The 17,584-nt window shown below is 49.8% G+C and overlaps 3 protein-coding genes across 9 annotated transcripts in view; 1 reads left to right on the top strand and 2 right to left on the bottom strand.

Annotated features, from left to right (window-relative positions):
- Positions 1-1,774: 1,774 nt before the first annotated feature.
- FITM1 (fat storage inducing transmembrane protein 1) lies at positions 1,775-3,624 on the bottom strand. Its single transcript, XM_019429363.2, has 2 exons — positions 2,793-3,624; positions 1,775-2,413 (listed from the first exon to the last, which is right to left on the bottom strand). Exons 1-2 carry the CDS (start codon positions 3,056-3,058, stop codon positions 1,801-1,803), a joined length of 879 nt encoding a protein of 292 aa, XP_019284908.1. The 5' UTR covers positions 3,059-3,624; the 3' UTR covers positions 1,775-1,800.
- A 4,052-nt stretch (positions 3,625-7,676) lies between these two features.
- On the bottom strand, positions 7,677-16,933 carry DCAF11 (DDB1 and CUL4 associated factor 11). 7 transcript variants are annotated; one of them, XM_019429349.2, is made up of 15 exons: positions 16,793-16,933; positions 15,052-15,419; positions 14,047-14,174; positions 13,662-13,789; positions 13,322-13,386; positions 12,917-13,017; positions 12,541-12,687; positions 12,273-12,327; positions 11,838-11,906; positions 11,450-11,507; positions 11,166-11,351; positions 10,576-10,729; positions 10,020-10,172; positions 8,633-8,739; positions 7,677-8,537 (listed from the first exon to the last, which is right to left on the bottom strand). In XM_019429349.2, exons 2-15 carry the CDS (start codon positions 15,204-15,206, stop codon positions 8,403-8,405), a joined length of 1,641 nt encoding a protein of 546 aa, XP_019284894.1. In that variant the 5' UTR covers positions 15,207-15,419; positions 16,793-16,933; the 3' UTR covers positions 7,677-8,402. The 7 variants fall into 7 exon arrangements, with proteins under 7 accessions (XP_019284894.1, XP_019284897.1, XP_019284893.1 ...); XM_019429352.2 differs by having other exon boundaries at positions 15,052-15,258; XM_019429348.2 differs by lacking the exon at positions 16,793-16,933 and adding an exon at positions 15,895-16,008.
- Positions 15,996-17,584, top strand: part of NRL (neural retina leucine zipper) — a 29,542-nt gene continuing 27,953 nt past the window's right edge. The window contains exon 1 of the mRNA XM_019429360.2: positions 15,996-16,106. The gene's annotated coding sequence lies outside the window, so the exon portion shown is untranslated. The remainder of the gene's footprint in view (positions 16,107-17,584) is intronic.

The following is a 17,584-nucleotide window of genomic DNA, read 5'->3' as shown; positions in this document are numbered from 1 at the left end:
ATATTAGCCAGTTTATTTATTTTTTTGAGGATAGTGGTGGTTTAAGAGATTTTTTTTAATGTTTATTTTTGAAAGAGAGAGAGAGAAAGAGAGCAAGCAGGGGAGGGGCAGAGAGAGAGGGAGGCACAGAATCTGAAGCAGGCTCAGGCTCTGAGCTGTCAGCACAGAGCCTGACACAGGACTCTAACCGACCAACGGTGAGATCATGACCTGAGTCGAAGTTGGATGTTTAACTGACTCAGCCACCCAGGTGCTCCACGGATAGTGTGGTTTAGACCAGGAGTTGGCAAACTTTTTCTGTAAAAAGCCAGATAGTAAATAATTTAGGCTTTGTGGGTCAATGGTGTCTGTAGTAACGACTCTGCCATTGCAGCAGGTATGAATGAATGAATACCTAAATGAATTAGTATGTCTAGGTTCCAATAAAACTATCTATGGACAATGGACTTTGAATTCTGTGTAATTTTCTCATATCATGGAATATTCTTTTTTTCAATCATTAAAAACTTAAAAATCTGGGCGCCTGGGTGGCTCAGCTGGTTAAGCGTCAGACTTCAGCTCAGATCATATCTCAGGGTTTGTGAGTTTGAGCCCCGCATCGGGCTCTGTGCTGACAGCTCAGAGCCTGGAGCCTGCTTTGGATTCTGTCTCCTCTATCCCCACCCCTTCCTCACTTGTGTTCAATCTCTCTCTCTCAAAAATAAACTAAATAAAAATTTTTTTTAATGTAAAAACTTTTCTTAACTCTCAGGCCATACAAAAACTGGCCACAGGAGGGCTGTAGTTGCTGGTCCTCAGTTTAGAGCACAATGGACCCACATCATGTGGGTTTATAATCCTGACTTTGATATTTACTAGCTGTGAACAAGTTACTTAACCTCTGTATCTCAGTTTTCACAACTGTACAATAGGAATACCACCAAACCTACCTGATAGTGTTGGTGTTGTTATGAGGGCTAAATGTCTTAATTTATATGAAGAACTTAGAAACACTTAGAACTGTGCCTGGCACATTGTAAGCACAATAGAAGCATTTGCCTTTATTTGTGAGTTTATCATCTGCCTCCCCCATTAACCCATAAGCCTCCAAAGAGCAGAAACCTTGTCTTTTTTTTTTTTTTTTGCTTTTGATTTATAATTATTATTTTTAAATGTCTATTTATTTTGAGAGAGAGAGAATGTGAGCAGGGGAGGGACAGAGAGAGGGAGAGAGAGAGAATCCCAAGCAGGCTCTGTGTTGTCAGTGCAGAGCCCGACTCAGGGCTCCATCTCACGAACTGTGAGATCATGACCCGAGCTGAAGTCAAGTAGGATGCTTAACTGACCAAGCCACCCAGGTCCTCCAGAAACCTTGTCTCATTCATAAGGCATGGAACTCTGCTTGGCTCAATAAATACCTGTTAAATAAATGTGCCCAGATAGACAGGCCCCTGAGGAAGGCGGAGGGTGGGATTCAGTGCAGGAGGCAGGAAAAACAAATCAGCCAGGCTAGAGATGAAGCACCTGCCCAGCAGGAGTGCTGCCCATACCTAAGGGCACTTTTACCTGCTCTAACATCACCATTCCTTGACAGCAAAACCCTCCATGTACCTTGAAGTCTGCAAGGACTGGGAGACTAAAAGGACAGCAGGAGGGATGGAGATCAAGCATAAGGAAGGATATTCAAAGTCCATAACAGCAAGAAATGGTTGAGGAACGCGAGACTGCCTGATTCTTTTCTTATCCTTCTCACCGTTTCTGAGTCCTCCCAACCAAATGATGAGAAGAGCCAGACTTAGGCCTGATTTGCCTTTATTTCTTTCAGTTATGCTTGCGGCTGGAGTGGGGCCGAGGGAAGAGCCCGTGGCCCGGGCTCCCTGGAGACCAGGGCTGATGATACCAGCTGCCATAGGTGAGGTACCAGGCAAAGGTCCCCACTGCAGCACCCACCACCTTGTGAGTATACTGGTGGAAATAGATGACGGTACAGAGCAGCAAGAAGTTCCAGAGGCCCAGCAGCAGCACGTTGAGCAGGAAGACTAGGCGTAGGGGCGCCCCGGCTGGCAGCCCATGGGCCAGGTACTTGGCGAACACAGCGGCTTCCTCAGCCATGAGCAGACAGCAGAAGGTGAGCAGGAAGGTGTGGGAGGAGACCGTGTAGCCCCGCCACTGGTGGCCGGCTGCCAGGCAGCTGCGGCGGTCGGGAAGCTCGTGCAGCAGCAGGCCCTGGGGCAGAGGCTCGAAGCAGGAACCAGTCAGGTCCTCGATGAGCAGGAAGGCCCTGCCGGCCCCCCGCCACACTGCGGCCCCCACCACCAGCCGGCTCAGGTGCCGGGCAGTCACCGCCACGCGCCGGGTAGCCAGGAACACCACCAGCAACACGAAGCCCCCCAGGAAGGTGCACGTCCAGCCCCATGCCGAATTCACAAACTTTCTGTGGGCACAGGAGAAGGGAGGCTATTGGGACCCCTCAAGCCCCATCTCCCACCCCGTCTGTGTTCCCATCACTGCTGTTCCCAGTCCTGCATATCATCTCTGGTTCCATTTCCTCCCCCTACCCACCCCCATTCACTTAAACTTTGCCATCTCCTTAGAGGCCCATTCAGCCTTCTAGGACCCATATTTCCTCTTCAGCCCTGCTCCTGATTTCCCCTGTACCCCACAACTCTGTTCCCCTCCCCCTCCTCCCAATTTCTCCTCAACCTCCTAGCCTATTTTTAGTGTCCAGACTGGCAGGAGGACAGAAGCCTGGAGGAGGGAGCTGGGATCTCAGAGCACAGGGAGCCGGCGCCCACAGCCTCAAGTGGACTCACATGTTGAAGAAGTTGCCGTGGCTGGCGAAGATAGTCCGAGGGTTGACATGGAACTGCAGAAGGGGCCCAAAGATGACCACTGCTGCCAACCAGGCATGGTAGAGGCGCCGTAAGCAGGGGCTGCCCAGGAGCCGGGCAGCCTGTTCACTTCCAAAGTACAGCAAGGCAGAGGCCACCCAGAGCAGCACCTTGACCAGGCAGCCCAGCAGTGCCCGGATTCGGGCCCCGGCCCCCAGCCCTGCCCCCACCACCGGCCCCCGCTCCATGTTCCCTCCCCTCCCCACTAACTGCTTGCTCTGCTGGGCAGCTGAGGAGGGGCTGATGGGGCCCCCCCTGGACAAGGACAGGCAGTGACAGGTGTGGCAGACACAGGGCAGAGCCCTGTTGGCAGCTGGCAGGCGGGGGAGAGGGGCGGGGGGCAGCAAGGGGCCAGGGCGGAGGGCTGCCACGTCAGCAGGGTCCTAGCCTTAGATGTGTGTCCTGACAGTGGCCTGTGTCCTTTCCTGTTAGCCCTGTGTCCCCTGGACTCTCTAGGTTTGTGTCCCCAGCTCCAACCCTGTTCTAGTTCTTGTTGGAGGGTAAGGTCTACTGTTCAGTGTTGTCTTTGTCCACAGTCTGCCTGGGTCTGCCTGTCTTTGTTTGATCAGCCAGTCACCCCCACCCCACCCCAAATTTACTTTGTTTGCTCCACAGGGAAATCAGGGGTCATGAAGATTCAGATTAACTAAATCTTGGAAATCATTAAAAATATCTGTGTCTGGGGGCACCCCACCGGTGGCACAGTTGGTTGAGCATCTGACTCCTGATTGTGGCTCAGTCATGATCCCAGGGTTGTGGGATCAAGCCCTCCATCTAGCTCTCGCTTAGCTTGCATGATCTCTCTCTCTCTCTCTCTCTCAAGATGATAACTTTTTTTTTTTTTTTAACTAAAAAACAAACAAAAAAAACCCCCACAAAGAATGGTCTCACGTTAGATCTGATGTCTGGTGCATTGCATAACCACCATGGTTTATGTAGGGCCAAACTAGCCCCTCAGAGCTCCTCACACCAGACAGGGGCTGGGGCTGGGTCAAGCCCCTCAGGTCACAGTGCACCTAAGTGGATACCCCTGCTGATGTGCCTCCTCTGCCTGAGTTGGACACCGTGCTGTGCACAGACATCTCATGCATCCTGATTCAGGAGAGGAGCTAGATCCCACTGATGAAACAGACCCAGATTTTTTTTTTTTTTAATTTTACAGAGACTGAGCGGGGGGAGAGGGGCAGAGGGAGAGAGAATCTTGAAGTTTATTTATTTTGAGAGAGAGAGAGAGAGAGACAGCATGAGTGGGGGAGGGGCAGAGAGAAGGAGAGGGAGAAGCCCACGCAGTTTCTGCACTGCCAGTGCAGAGCTGGATGCAGGGCTCAGACCCATGAAGCTGAGAGGTCATGACCTGAGCCAAAACCAAGAGTCTGGCACTTGATGGACTGAGCCACCCAGGCACCCCCCATTCCTTGGTGTTTATTATGATGGCCAACACATGAAATCGAAGTGTCTGATGAAAGGCGTACTGTATGAGAGATGGTGGCAGCCCCGGTTGGACTTTCAGAACCCCAAAGATTAGGCTTAGTACCATGTGATGGGGGTGGGAGTGGAGACCCTACAAAAATCCCCAGCTTGGAGTCCATCAAAACCTTAGGTTGTGTCCACCTGCCAGTTACCCTGGGTCCTAAGCCCCACACTGGCCTCCCAGCCTGACCCCTGGGGCTAGAACCACAAGGAGGAGAGCAACCTAACCAAGGGACATCCCTCTTATTCAGTAACTGTTCTGGGATACTTTTTTTGTCTGCCTTCCTCATTCCACAAAACTGTGGTGGGTTTTCAGAGCACAGTGGAGGCCCATGAAGTAGTGAAAAGAATGAGCAAGCAAGTACCCCTGGGTTCTGAACTGTGTGACTTTGGGAAAATCAACTAATCTTCCTTGGTCCTCCGTGCCCTCATTCATAAACTGACCAACATTGACTAATCAATCTGATTCCTTTCAGATCCTAAAGCCATACCTCGACATAGTTCCTGTTTATGGACCCCAACATGAAGACCTATAGAACCTCTCACACATTTTTAAGTTGACAAAAAATTTTCATTGTAATTAAAAAAATTTTTTTTTATGTTTTATTTATTTTTGAGACAGAGAGAGACAGAGCATGAACAGGGGAGGGTCAGAGAGAGAGGGAGACACAGAATCTGAAGCAGGGTCCAGGCTCTAAGCTGTCAGCACAGAGCCCGACGCGGGGCTCAAACTCATGGACCGTGAGATCATGACCTGAGCCGAAGTCGGACGCTTAACCGACTGAGCCACCCAGGCGCCCCTCATTGTAATTTTAAATAGTTGCACAGAACATAATTTCCAACGCATTTTCTATAGATCACTCTTTTAAATATACCCAATGGAATCTAAACCCTACAGTGACTATATATCTTACCATTATCCACTTAAAAAACAAGTGACAAGATCTTAATAGTCAGAAATCATATTTCTATTAGACTTCCCCTACAGAATTTATCCTAATGTTTTTGTGCCTGAAAGTTCTTTATTTTTTATTAATTTTTTTATGTTTATTTTTGAGAGAGAGAGAGAGACAGAATGCGAGATAGTTTCACATTGAGAGAGAGGGAGACACAGAATCCGAAACAGGCTCCAGGCTCCGAGCTGTCAGCACAGAGCCGGACACAGGGCTCGAACTCACGAGCTGTGAGATTATGACCTGAGCCAAAGTCAGATGCTCAACTGACTCAGTCATCCAGGCGCCCTCTGAAAGTCTTTTATTGATCACATGTCTCTGCCAAAAAAAGTCTGTAACTTGAAACTTAATTTTAATTTTTTTGAAGTTATTTTGAGAGAGAGAGAGAGTCCCAAGCAGCCTCTGTGCTGCCAATGCAGAGCCCGACGTGGGGCTCAATCCCATGAACCATGAGATCATGACTTGAGCCGAAATCGAGTGAGACACTTAATCGACTGAGCCACCCAGGTGCCCTGAAAGTTAATTTTTAAATATTTCTTGTGTTCATAAGGCCCTGAAATTAAAACGTTTTTCTTCTGGATAAAGTTTTCATAATAATTGTTAGTAATATAAAATGTATAATTAGTACAGCAAAGATTTCACTTTTTTTTGTAGCGTTGGTTTTTTTTTAATTTAAACTTTAGTTAAAAAATTTTTTTTTAGTTAGTTAACATACAGTGCAATATTGGTTTCCGGAGAATTTGGTGATTCATCACTTCCATGCAACACCCAGTCCTCATCCCAACAAGTACCCTCCTTAGTACCCATTACCCATCTAGCCCATCCCCCACCCACCTCCATCAATCCATAGTTTGTTCTCTATCATTAAGAGCCTCTTGTGGTTTCCCTCTCTTCTCTCCCCACCCCTTCTCCTATGTTCATCTGTTTTGTTTCTTAAATTCCACGTATGAGTGAAATCATGTATTTGTCTTTCTCTGACCAATTTATTTCACTTAGCATAATACACTCTACCTCCATCCACATCATTACAAGATTTCATTCTTTCTGAAAGTAATATTCCAAGTAATATTCCATTGTATATATATGTATACCTCTTCTTTATCCAATCGTCAGATTTCACATATTTCTGATAATTAATAAGTTAAAATTGTATTGGAAATTCATCTTTTTTTCTTAACAAATTTTTAATGTTTATTTTTGAGAAAGAGAGAGAGAGAGGGAGAGAGAGAGAGAGGTGGATGGAGCACAAGTAGGAGAGTGGCAGAGAGAGAGGGAGACACAGAATCTGAAGCAGGTTCCAGGCTCTGAGCTGTCAGCACAGAGCCTGACACAGGGCTGGAACCCATGAACCATGAGATCATGACCTGAGCCGAAGTCAGATGCTTAACTGACTGAGCCACCCAGGCGCCCTGGAAATTCATCTCTTGATAAGAAGAATGGATGGTCCTTGAGGCCTTGATTAAAGGAGACACTGAGGATATTAAAAATTGTAATTTGCTTCTAAGTTTTGGCGCTCTGGAGGTAATACAGGTTCTGCGTGAGATGGGTGGCATCTCTGGGGTGAAGTGACAGAAGGGGAATGAGGAGGGCCAGTAGGAAGGGAGACAGGCATGATAGTTTCACATTAGGCAGATCAGTCAGAGGAAAGAGATCACATGTGGGCCGAGCAGCTGGAGAATCTACTCTTTTATAACTACCTGTTTTGCTGTGAAAGACGAATCCCTTTTACCCCTTGCTGTGTCTTTGAGAACACTTGGAGGTGTGTGTGCTGGTTTGCAAATTGCATTAGGGATAATGAAATATCACAAAGAAAGGTAGATCAGAGCTGGGTGTGGACCCTAACCAACTCTCCTTCTGATCATAAACCATGGGTTTGCTCTGTCCCACCCCAAAGATATTTTTGGCAATCTATTATATCTGGGGCATGTTGCCTGACCTCTTCACATTGCCATTTCCTCACCTGTACAAAGGGTGGCTGTGAGGGTGGATGAGGTCCTCGGTGTGAAGCACCCAGATGGGGCCTGGCATCAGTGCCCATCCAGTCCTCTCTGGCTCTGAGCTACTTCTCATAGACCGGACCAGCTCCAAGGCCAGCCCCAGAACAAAGCTGATGTGGGTGTTCCAGGTTCTAATCTAAAATGCACTTACTTCCTGCTATCTCAATTTCTACTTGCTGGAAGTTTCTGAGTTCAGTGAGGGAGTTGCCTGTTGCAGAGCACAGTTAACAAATGATTTTGGCATTTCTCTTCATCTTGGGGGCATCAAAGGGGTGTTTTCTCCTACAGAGAAGCATATCTGAAGGCTTTGTGGATACTACTTTCTTGAAGTGAGAGGATAAAAGGCCTTAGACAGGAAAAAGAATGAGACAGAGACAGACACTGAGCCAGGTTCCCACAGAGAATTTATTGAGGGAGCCAAAGCCAGTGAGAGGACGAAGGAGTCCTACTTCAACATCCCTCCTTGAAGCTGCTGGCCTCCAGCATGATGGAAGTCTGGGAAGGGAGGGCCTGCCCTGTGTGGGGCCACATGGAGCCTCTCACACCACAACCTGTCCCACCCCAAAGACCCAGACATAGAGAGAGAAGATCTAATTCCCACCCAGGAGGGTGCTAATGATATGCCTTACTCATCCCACCCTCCCCTAAACAGCTAGAGCTCTAGCCTTCAGGACCTCTGGAAGAAGGGCCAGGATGCCTGGCCCTCGGATTGGCCAGTCTAATCCTCAACATGAAGGCCAGGGAAGGGTCTGGCTGACAGCTCAGTTCAGACCTGGCCCCGGGCATCTATTCTAGGAGCTAACACTTAACATCCAAACATGATTAAAAACACTCAGGACAGTTCTCCTGCTGACAAAGGCCACACCCCAGATAATGGCAGTCCTGCCAAACCCTGGCCAGAGATAGACACCCAAGCCACTGGGTGTGAGCACATGAGGAGACAGAGTTACTCTGCCCCTTGGGGAGGCCCTTCTAGGGCTCAGCTAGGGCCCCAAAGCCTGGGCTTGTGCTCCTCCCCATCCAATGCCAGGGATTCCCCCACAGATCTCCCGGAAGGGAGGAGGCAGAGAGCTTGTAAGAGGCTCACCGGTGTATGGGGCTGGAGATCAGGTCTACTGGGGTGAGGAAAAGGCTGCAGAGGGGTGGGGCACTGGGGCAGGGGCGCTGAGGGGCTCCTCAGATTCTGGCATGTCGTCCTGGAAGTACTCGGCCTGGCGGTACTGCCAGAGACGCAGGTTCCCATCCCACTGCAGGGCAGAAGGTGGCAAGTAGTCAGGGGGTGCTGCCCTGCCTAGGTCCAAGTCCCAGACATGCACTGGCCCCCCAACCCCTGCCACCTCACCGAACTGCTGACAATCTTTTCCTCAAAGGGGTGCCAGCTGACGTCACGCACGCAGGCCTTGTGGTTGGTCAGCTTCTTCACGATGTGGCCACTGAGGAGGTCGTACACTGTCCAGGGAAGGTCAGAGTGGAGACGGGGCTGCCAGAGTACCTTCTAAATACCCCTCACAGTTCCTGAACTGTACTGCTTACCTCTAGGGCAATTTCCCCACTTTTGCAGGGAGCAAAGCCCACACCAGAGGATGATGTAATTTCTCTTTCTTTTCCCTACCTCGGCTTGAGTGTGTGGTCTGGCAGAGCTTGGATACCTCTCCCTGGCCCTTACCTAAACTTAACAGGGTCAAAAGTTAAGAAAATGTAATGTGGCTTTAAAGCTCTTTACAACAATTTTCTATGAAACCCATAAGATATGGAAGGCACAACAAAAGTGAACAATGGGCTATCTGCACAGACACCTGAGCCTTCTGGAGTCTTCTGGACAGGGGTGCATCTTCCTTTCTGAGTGGGCCCCTGAGTGCCTCCCAAGGTATGGCACTGTCTTAGGCTCCTCATAGCTGTACATGTATTTGTGTCTTTCTGCACACTTTCTGCTTTAATGACTGCATGTCCTTTACTATGAGCTTGTCTTCTTGTGTCATCCTATTTGTCCCTGCCCTCCATTTCCGCCCCCCCGCCCCGGCTTTTCATCTGCAATCTCTTTCTTTCCTTGACAGGCTAAAAAAATAGAACTAAGTATATTTTTGGCAATCTATTATTATATTTACTAAATAGAAGCCTATGTTCCTTCTTTTAATGTTTATTTATTTTGAGAGAGAGAGAAACAGAAGGTGAGTGGGCAGGGGTAGAGAGAGAGGGAGACACAGAAGCTGAAGCAGGCTCGAGGCTCCGAGCTGTCAGCACGGACCCTGACGTGGGGCTCGAACTCACGAACCATGAGATCATGACCTGAGCCGAAATCGAAAGTCAGATGCTTAAGTGACTGAGCCACCCAGGTGCCCCTATGTTCCTTTTCTTAATTTAACACATTAGGGTGTCTGGGTGGCTCAGTCGGTTAAGCATCTGACTTTTGATTTCGGCTCACGTCATGATTCCAGGGTCATGGGATTGAGCCTGCGTCTGGCTCACGCTGGGCGTGGAGCCTGCTGGAGATTCTCTTTCTCCCTCTCCCTCTGCCCCTTCCACACTTGAACTCTCTCTTAAAAAAAAAAAAAAAAAAGTGCTAGTGAATACAATGTTTTCTACTTCCCTAAGCCTAACCTGCTCCAAACTGAATTAAATCTCACTTATAGTCACCATTAAGACATTTAAGGTGGTTACCGGTAACAGGCGAAATGCCAGAGAAATATTCCTGCCTTTCCCAAGGCCCCCTCTTCTGACACAATCCTTACCGACAACTTTGCCAGTAGAGCAGCCACTATAGATGAACTGCTGGCCGGTGCTATGGGTGGGAGAGAATCGGCAACGGATAAGGGTATGCAGCACCCCATGGCCCCGGTAGGTCATCAAGGAGCTGTCTCCTGGGAGTTTCAGTTTCCGCCAGGCTGGGTAGGGATGCATGGAGAGCCCTAGGTTAGGGAGTCTGGATTCTCCTGTATCATCAGTCCTCAGCAAAGACTGATGCTTACAGATGACTGCCTTTCCAGTCTCCGACTGGTGGCTCCTTCCCCACCTAATGTTCACCAATATGGCTCAGCATGCTGGTTGTGAAGATACTGAAATACTTTTTGTATTGGTTGTTTCTGAGTGAGCCCCAGCCCCAGGAACCCCAACTCTCCCCAGAGTTCAGCAAAGACTTCACGCCTAGCAAGAGGGAGTTGGGGGGAGGGACCCAGGCTACGGTCACATCCACTGTGCCCATGCCAGGCTTTACCAGGGGTTAATTATTTTAACTACCACCCCTGACTCTTTATTCTCCAGATCTCAGGTTCTACCTTCCACTCTCACCTTTTTTGGGTACCTGCTGCCAGCGGTAGTCCCAGTTTTGCTGTGTGGCAGCCTGCCGTGAGGCTTCCATACCTTCCCGACTAGAAAAGCGTCGGATATCCCAGAGCTTGATGGTCTGGTCTTTGGAGTTGGAGATGAGATACCGGGCATCACCCTGTGAATCCCCAGATGGGGAACAAGGTATCAGAGTTTGCAAATATCGGGGTCTGTCAGTCCAGCTCTGCTTCTCCAGGTGAGGGGGAAGAATGTCAGTCCTTTGAGTTAGCTTGCCTCTTTCTTCATCCAGGTGAGCTCACCATTGGTATTCTACCACAGACCTGACCCCCTGGCTAGGTTTCCCCTTCTTTGCCCAGGGACTGGCTGGGCCTCCTATTCTATCCTGGATTAATTGTCTTCTTTCCTTCCACAGAAAGCCCTGCCCTGCTCCTTGAGGACTGGTGAATACAGATGGAGCTCATGTTTCTTGGCTTAAGTCCCTTCCCTAAACTCCAGCTCTTGCAAACCTTAGCTAATAAGGAGCTTGGTGAGTTTCCATGCCAGTCCACTTCGACAACTGTAACCTGGCTGTGCGGTTCTGCTTCCCTGCCCACCTTGCTGTCAATGAAGGTGATGCCGTCCTGATGTCCAGCCAGTGCACCCACGGGCTTAGGGTCATCCTCCCGCATGGTGCGTCGATCCCACACTTTGCAGATGGCATCATCACCCCCAGAGAACAGGATTTGGGAGCTTATGTCAGCAAAGGCCACTGCATTCACATCATCCTCATGGGACTCAATCTAGCGAAGAAGGAAGCCAGAACACCTAGGACCTCTTTCTAGGTCTTCTAATAGGCCAAAGACCAGGAAGCAGAGGCTCTAAGTTTCAAGGACATTACCTGAAGGGTGCGCCGGTTCTGTTCTCGATCAAAGACGTATAGGCAGCCATCATTGGCCCTGAAAGGGAAGGGATAAAGAGGGTCCTGGAGCCAGAACTGAGAGGACTTATGCTGTGTATGCTCTAGAGAGTCCTTGTTGCAAAGTCCTGCTGAGGGGCAAGCCCTGGTCTCTTCTTACACAGGAGGTGGGAAAAAAGTTAGCTGTGTTTTTGCAAGCAGGTTTGAGACATCCCATCTCATGCTGGGGAAACAGTGAGCAAGAGGTGAAGCAACTCGTAAACCCTGACCTTGGAGAAGGGCTGGTTGTTCTCCACAGTGGGGTCCAGTACAGTCTCTGGGAGAACTCCTACCTCATTAATTGAGGAGTGCATCCCCTACAAATACTCACCCTCCTAACACTTCCCGTCCATCTGAGGAGACAGCGATGGAAAAGACAGCAAAGCGACGCTCATCTGGCCTAAAAAGAGCATAGAGCATAGAAGGAACTGGGTTAAGTGGACTCCCCTCAGCCTTTGTTGATCTGCACAGAATCTGATGAGGATTGTAAGGCACACTTCTAAGGGGAAAAGGAAGTCCGGCTAATGCGTGCCAGAATGTGGATCACCTCAGTGAGGACGCGGAAATAATCCCGCAACCATCTGGTTTACCCTGCTCCTCTGGCTGAAAAGGATGGGCGCTTCCCTCCCAGGAATCCGCACAGAGACACTTGCAACCAGTGTACTTTCTCCCTCTAAGCAGGAGTTCCAGTTCAGGAGGTTTGCTCCTGGAGAGCCTTCCTCTTGAGAAGTTTCTGATGAGTCTGCCCAAGGAGGGAAGCCAGTACCTTAGATCCAGGGCAGTGTGTGTGTCTCCCTCCCCGTAGATGTTGCAGATATGAACTAAGAAAGGCAAGAGAGACAAGAATCTTTCAGAGCTGGGGGAAGGAGGGTGGAAGCGAAGCTGGGCAGGAGATGGAACAAAGGGCAAGGATGTCAGACCCTGGGAGTGATCCTCCCAGGAGAAGGGATAAAGTCCTGGCACAATGGACGTGGGCATTCGGGAGACCTCAGGTCCTGGGCTGGAGAGCCAGTAGAAGTCTGGGGCATACTCACTGTAATCAGACCAGCTGGAATATAGGAAGTGGTTCCCATCAGGGGTGAAGGCCACGTCCAGTACGCTCCAGCCTACATCCCGGGCCTTGATGCTCTTGAATTTATGAAAGCGGCCATACCGGCAGTCATACAGTCGGATTGTCTGGTCTGGGTAAGTGGGGATCAGGCAGAATTAGGAAACCCTCTTCTCGCATCCTCTCTAGATCTGACCTCTCCTTCTCTGTACATCTGTGGAATCTTCCCTTGATCATGGGGAATGTGTTCTGGCTAAGCATCCTAACCCAGGGTCAGCGTTCCCTCAGTCTGGGGCTTTCTAGCCTCAGTCAGGGGGTATATTCCTTGTTTCAGGGTAGTTCGTAGGACCAGGGACTGGTACCTTGGCAAGCAGACATGAAGATCTGACCATCTTTGCTGTAGATGCCGCAGAAAGCTTTCTGAGAGTAGGTATCAGTGAAACCCAGATCGTTGGGCAAGAAGCTGGGGAGGGAGAGGGAAAGTGAAGGTAAAGGAAGCTGAGGATGAAGATTATCCCGGTTAGCAGAATCCTAACAGAGCTGGGTGTGAGTACGAGGGCGAACTTCCCTTTTGGCCTGGGGTATAATCCCTGTTCTTACATTAATTTATCTTCTCAGTTCCTACGCTTTTCCAGTTTGTTTACTCTCAAACTTTGACCCCATTTAACTTTAATATCCCTGACCATCCTTTTATACCTGTCCCTTCAAAGTTTAGGGGATAAAACCTATCTGGCCCTTAGAGTCTCTCCACCAAGCCCCATACTCACTGAGACATCATTCGAGACCGTTCTCCAAGGGAGAAGCTTCCCCGGTGGCAGAGGCCCCGTTCTCTCTAAAGGAAGGGATTGGGGAATATTGCTAGCACAAACAGAGGGCCACTGCAGCCACACCAAGCCCCCTCCTCCAGAGATTGCTCTCGCTACAGAAATAGACACCACACACACTAGTGTGTCCCACCAAACTCCGATGTAGACTGGCTAAGAAGTCTCCAGCTCCAGCACTTGAGGCGTCCTTGGAAAGTTTATTTCCCTCTTCTCTGGGGCAGACAGAGCTTCTGGCTTCCTCAGGAGGCCTGCTGCCAGGCTGGGTAGAGGTTGAGAGGCCTACCTGGTGCAGCATTTGAGGAAAGCTGTGCTCCCGGGCTGCCCGTCTAAGCCCCAGCCGCCCTGTGGCCAATTCCACTTGTGTCTTGATCTCATTGCATTCCAGCTCCCGGGTGTCAGGAGTTGCGTCCACTGTGAGTATCAAGGAGAAGTTTCATCCTAGGTTTTGCAGCCACAGAACTGTGCTCCAGCCCACTCAATGTGGCCGAATATACTACAGCTGTGAAGGCTCCCTCATTCCCTGAGTTATCTCATCTTATTTCAGTTTAACATATGTTCTTACAAAAAAAAAAAAAAAAAAAAAAAAAAAAGAAAAGAAAAAGAAAAGAAAAAGGATTTTCTAATGAAAGTCTTCCAATGTTAGGATCTCAGTCTGCCTTTCCTCTTACCAGGTGGGTTGTATCGGTCCCCAAGACGGCCATCCCAGGCACTGTCATGCTCTTCCTCCGAGTCTGAGAGGGCCTGGATGAGTTGTAAATTTGCTGCACCTCCTCCCTGCACCAACCTCACTTGGCCTCTATGGAGAGATGCCCATGATAAAAGGGAGGATCCCTTCCCCAAACCAACCAAATTCAGAGTCAATGGCTATCCACCTACTACTCAAACCCTACACTGTCCCTGTTTTGAAGTTTGAGGCTGACTAGACCTTGGCTGTAATTTTCAGTCTCCTATAAGATACTGTAGGAAATGAATCTTCATGCTTACAGCAGGAGCGGAGAACTGCAACACTCCGTGGATGTTGACAAACCTACTAAACTGACTTCCTAGAGAGCTAAAAGTTCTAAGAGCATTTCCTTCTGAGCCTCTTGCCTGAGGAGTCCAGAATAGAACTAAAGGGATCCCCAGGCTTGTCTTCTTCCCAAGGAGCTACAGCTAAAAAACAAAGCCAGTGGCAAACCTTTTTGGTTAAGTGCTGGTGGTCAATTTCCTCAAAGCATTCTTTCCTCAAGAACAGGGTTAGAGTTAGGTTAATTTAAACTTGTTTTTCAAGTAAGTCCACATGGCCTCATATCACATGTCAATAACTTCACAGAAGTTGAACACCCACCTCCCCAGCTCTTCTCTTTACCCCTCACATCACTCCTTTTCCATCAGGGCCCCATTTTCATTTTATTTTTTACTTACTTGGAAAACAGCTTACATTTGTGTAGAAACAGCTAGAGAGGCTCCCCTGAACAGTTCCCTCAAACACAGAAGTGAGTTTGTCTTCGTGACCCTCCCTAATTAAGAACTACTCTTGTTGTGTATTGAGATGAGTGCCATGAATGTCCAGAAGGGAAGCTCAAACAGAACAGCTGGTCTGGGCTAATCCCATTCCCTATCCTCTTTAGCCTGGAGTTGGGATCAAGGGACTGTGGTGGTCCCTGGTGGGGACACATCAGAGGGTAAGTTACCTGCGGAGGAGATAGGCCAGTACCTGGGCCAGATCCACATCTTCATCCTCCTCTTCCTCTTCCTCACTCCGACGCAGGCTAGCCCCTCTTCGGGGCAAGCCCTCAGAGGGGTCTCCGGACCCAGTTCCTGCGCTACTGCTGTTCCGTGATCCCATCTTCTGATCACAGCATCATTAGGTCCTGTGCAGGGACTCCTCGTGTCACCTCCTTGGGTTTGATGAAAGCAAAGCCTACTCTAGAAACACCAGTGTCTCCTGAGATAGAGCGGTAGCTATCTCTAGGAGGGCGACCCTTCCTAGGGACTGAGATCCCTTCTCTTTAGCCTGTGACAACTCCCAAGGCTTCAGGACCACAAACCTTCCCCAATCCTGTGAAGCAAAAAAAAAAAAAAAAAAAAATCAGAGAGTGAAGTCTAAGGAGCTACCCTAGCTCACCAATGAGAATCCTTTGAAGAGGAATTTCTCAGTTTTCTACCTCAAACTCACCTATCAAAGTCCCTGGGGGGAGTAGGTGGGTGAATTCCCAGGTAACCTCTCTGGCCGACCAATCAAAACCCCTCGCGGAAGAAAGCGCCTCATTAGCTTATCTCATGTAACCAATCAGAAGCCTTAAGGCTCTGAGACCCCCGACGCCCCCCTTACCGACCAATCAGAGCGCTTCTTTGCGAAAGCCGGCAGCAGCGACAACCAATGAAGTTAGAATTCAGCCTAACACCCCTTCCTTCCTCGCCTCACGCCCACGTGGTGTGCTGGGGGTGTGTACGCCAAGTGGGGGAGGCAGGGAGAAGCCGAGAAGCCCCTCCCACTGAAGCCGGCGGTTACTGCCGCGCGCGAAACCACCCACCAGCCGGGAGCGGTCGCAGGACCCACAGCGGCGCGAGGCCTTGTTTACACCGACTGCGGCCGCAGCGTTGGCCAACTGCTCCTCCGTCACGCGCCTCCTTCGTCATGCATCTCCTGGCTTCCCGGCCGGAGGACTGCAGACGTCACGCGTTGCCCCTGACGGCCCCGCCCCCTTGGCCCGCCAACTGGACAGCTGAGCACAGTGATTGACAGGTGGGCGGGAGAAAGTGCGTGAAGGGTGGGAGGGGAGGAAAAGCGCGCGACCGAGGTGGGGCGTTCGCTCTTCCTTGGGAGGAGTAGTGGGGAACCGGCTACTTCCTGATTCGGAGACAACGGAACTAGGCTTGATGGGTGAGGGGCGGGGCTTGCAATAAATTGGTGGTTCGCTACCTAGAGGTGTCTTACCGAGGGATACCATTTGCCGTCGGCCCCTAAAATTCTTTTGCCTTCGCAATTTTCAGACGATCTCTAAGGGCCTCCCTTTCGCCTTCCTCCCGACCCGGCTCCAGCCTTATTTTGCTGGCGGTAGCTTCAGTCAGCCCAGCCCTAAGGGGTGACCGGTGCCTTTGGGGTGTGATCACGTCACACAAGGGGATCTAGGCCTCCACATCCTCGCTTCCGGGTTTAGCTTCCGGAAGCCTTGTTTTGTGGGGACTACTCTTTCTAGACCACCCTTTAGTTGCTTTGGCAACTTTTCAGATGACTCCTGGCTTCCCTTCGCGGTCTTTGCAGACGCTCCCTGACACACCCGTGGGTTTCTAGGGACCTTTCCGGTTCCGTCTGTTCCCCTTGGAAGCCTCACGGCTCTCCGGGATTTGCAGACCTTCCCTAGACCCTCGGTCTCCGGCGTGCCTCCTCCACTCTGGGAGTCCAGCGAGTGCAAGAGCGCCGCCTCCTACCCTTCCTCGGGGTTTATGAGTAAGCGGCTGAGTCCAAGGCCAGGACGTGCTACGTCTCGGGATCTTCTCCCAGGCTGGAAGTCGAGTGACCTCGCCGCTCCAAGTGCAAAGGTCCGGGGTCCAAGCTGCACTTCAGCGCCTCTAGTCCGCGCTCTTTTATAAGTGTTGTTAACTCTCCCTGGGCCCCTGAGGTCAAGAATGGGTGTGGTCAGACCCGAGGACGCCTCTAGGTCTCTAGACCGCTAGGTGCAAGCTTATCGTTTCTGGTCGCTAGAGCCGGCATCTTAACTGGCGTGCGTTCTGTACTGGACCCTACTCATGGTTTAATGGTCTGCTCTCGCCGACTGAAATGCCTGCTTTTTGAACAAGCACCTCGCACTTTCATTTTGCTGTGGGCTGTACTAATTATGTAGTAGATTCTGCCGGTCCCCCATCTCTCATTGTCAGGTAGCTTACTAACAGTTTCCCTGTAACGTTTATTGAGACCTTAGGATTCTGTGGTTTCTGGGCTGTCCAGCCTGGAAAATCTGAAATCATTAAAAGAAGAATTTATTTTCTGTTTGCCCTTTTAATACAGTTCTTCAAGTCTTAAAGATTAGTTGAAGTTGTTTTCACCGTCACCACCCAAAATCAAAATTTCATTACTTCTGTTTGCCCTTTTAATACAGTTCTTCAAGTCTTAAAGATTAGTTGAAGTTGTTTTCACCGTCACCACCCAAAATCAAAATTTCATTACTTCATGCCTCTCCTATTTGATCTGCTGGAAGTGTTTTTCTCTGATAGCATTTAGTT

The sequence above is a fragment of the Panthera pardus genome, unplaced genomic scaffold (assembly GCF_024362965.1).
Source record: "Panthera pardus isolate Hobbes unplaced genomic scaffold, ASM2436296v1 HiC_scaffold_24, whole genome shotgun sequence".
Classification (NCBI taxonomy): domain Eukaryota; kingdom Metazoa; phylum Chordata; class Mammalia; order Carnivora; family Felidae; genus Panthera; species Panthera pardus.
This window is presented reverse-complemented; position numbering and strand designations above follow the sequence as displayed.

Coding starts and splice junctions, on each gene's coding strand:
- FITM1 (XM_019429363.2), bottom strand. CDS start 3,058: ATGGAGCGGGGGCCGGTGGTGGGGGCAGGGCTGGGGGCCGGGGCCCGA. Junction 2,414..2,792: donor CACGGCAACTTCTTCAACAT/GTGAGTCCACTT, acceptor CTGTGCCCACAG/AAAGTTTGTGAATTCGGCAT.
- DCAF11 (XM_019429347.2), bottom strand. CDS start 16,000: ATGACGAAGGAGGCGCGTGACGGAGGAGCAGTTGGCCAACGCTGCGGC. Junction 13,790..14,046: donor GGACCGATACAACCCACCTG/GTAAGAGGAAAG, acceptor TGATACTCACAG/TGGACGCAACTCCTGACACC. Junction 12,328..12,540: donor TTCCAGCTGGTCTGATTACA/GTGAGTATGCCC, acceptor TGCCTTTCTTAG/TTCATATCTGCAACATCTAC.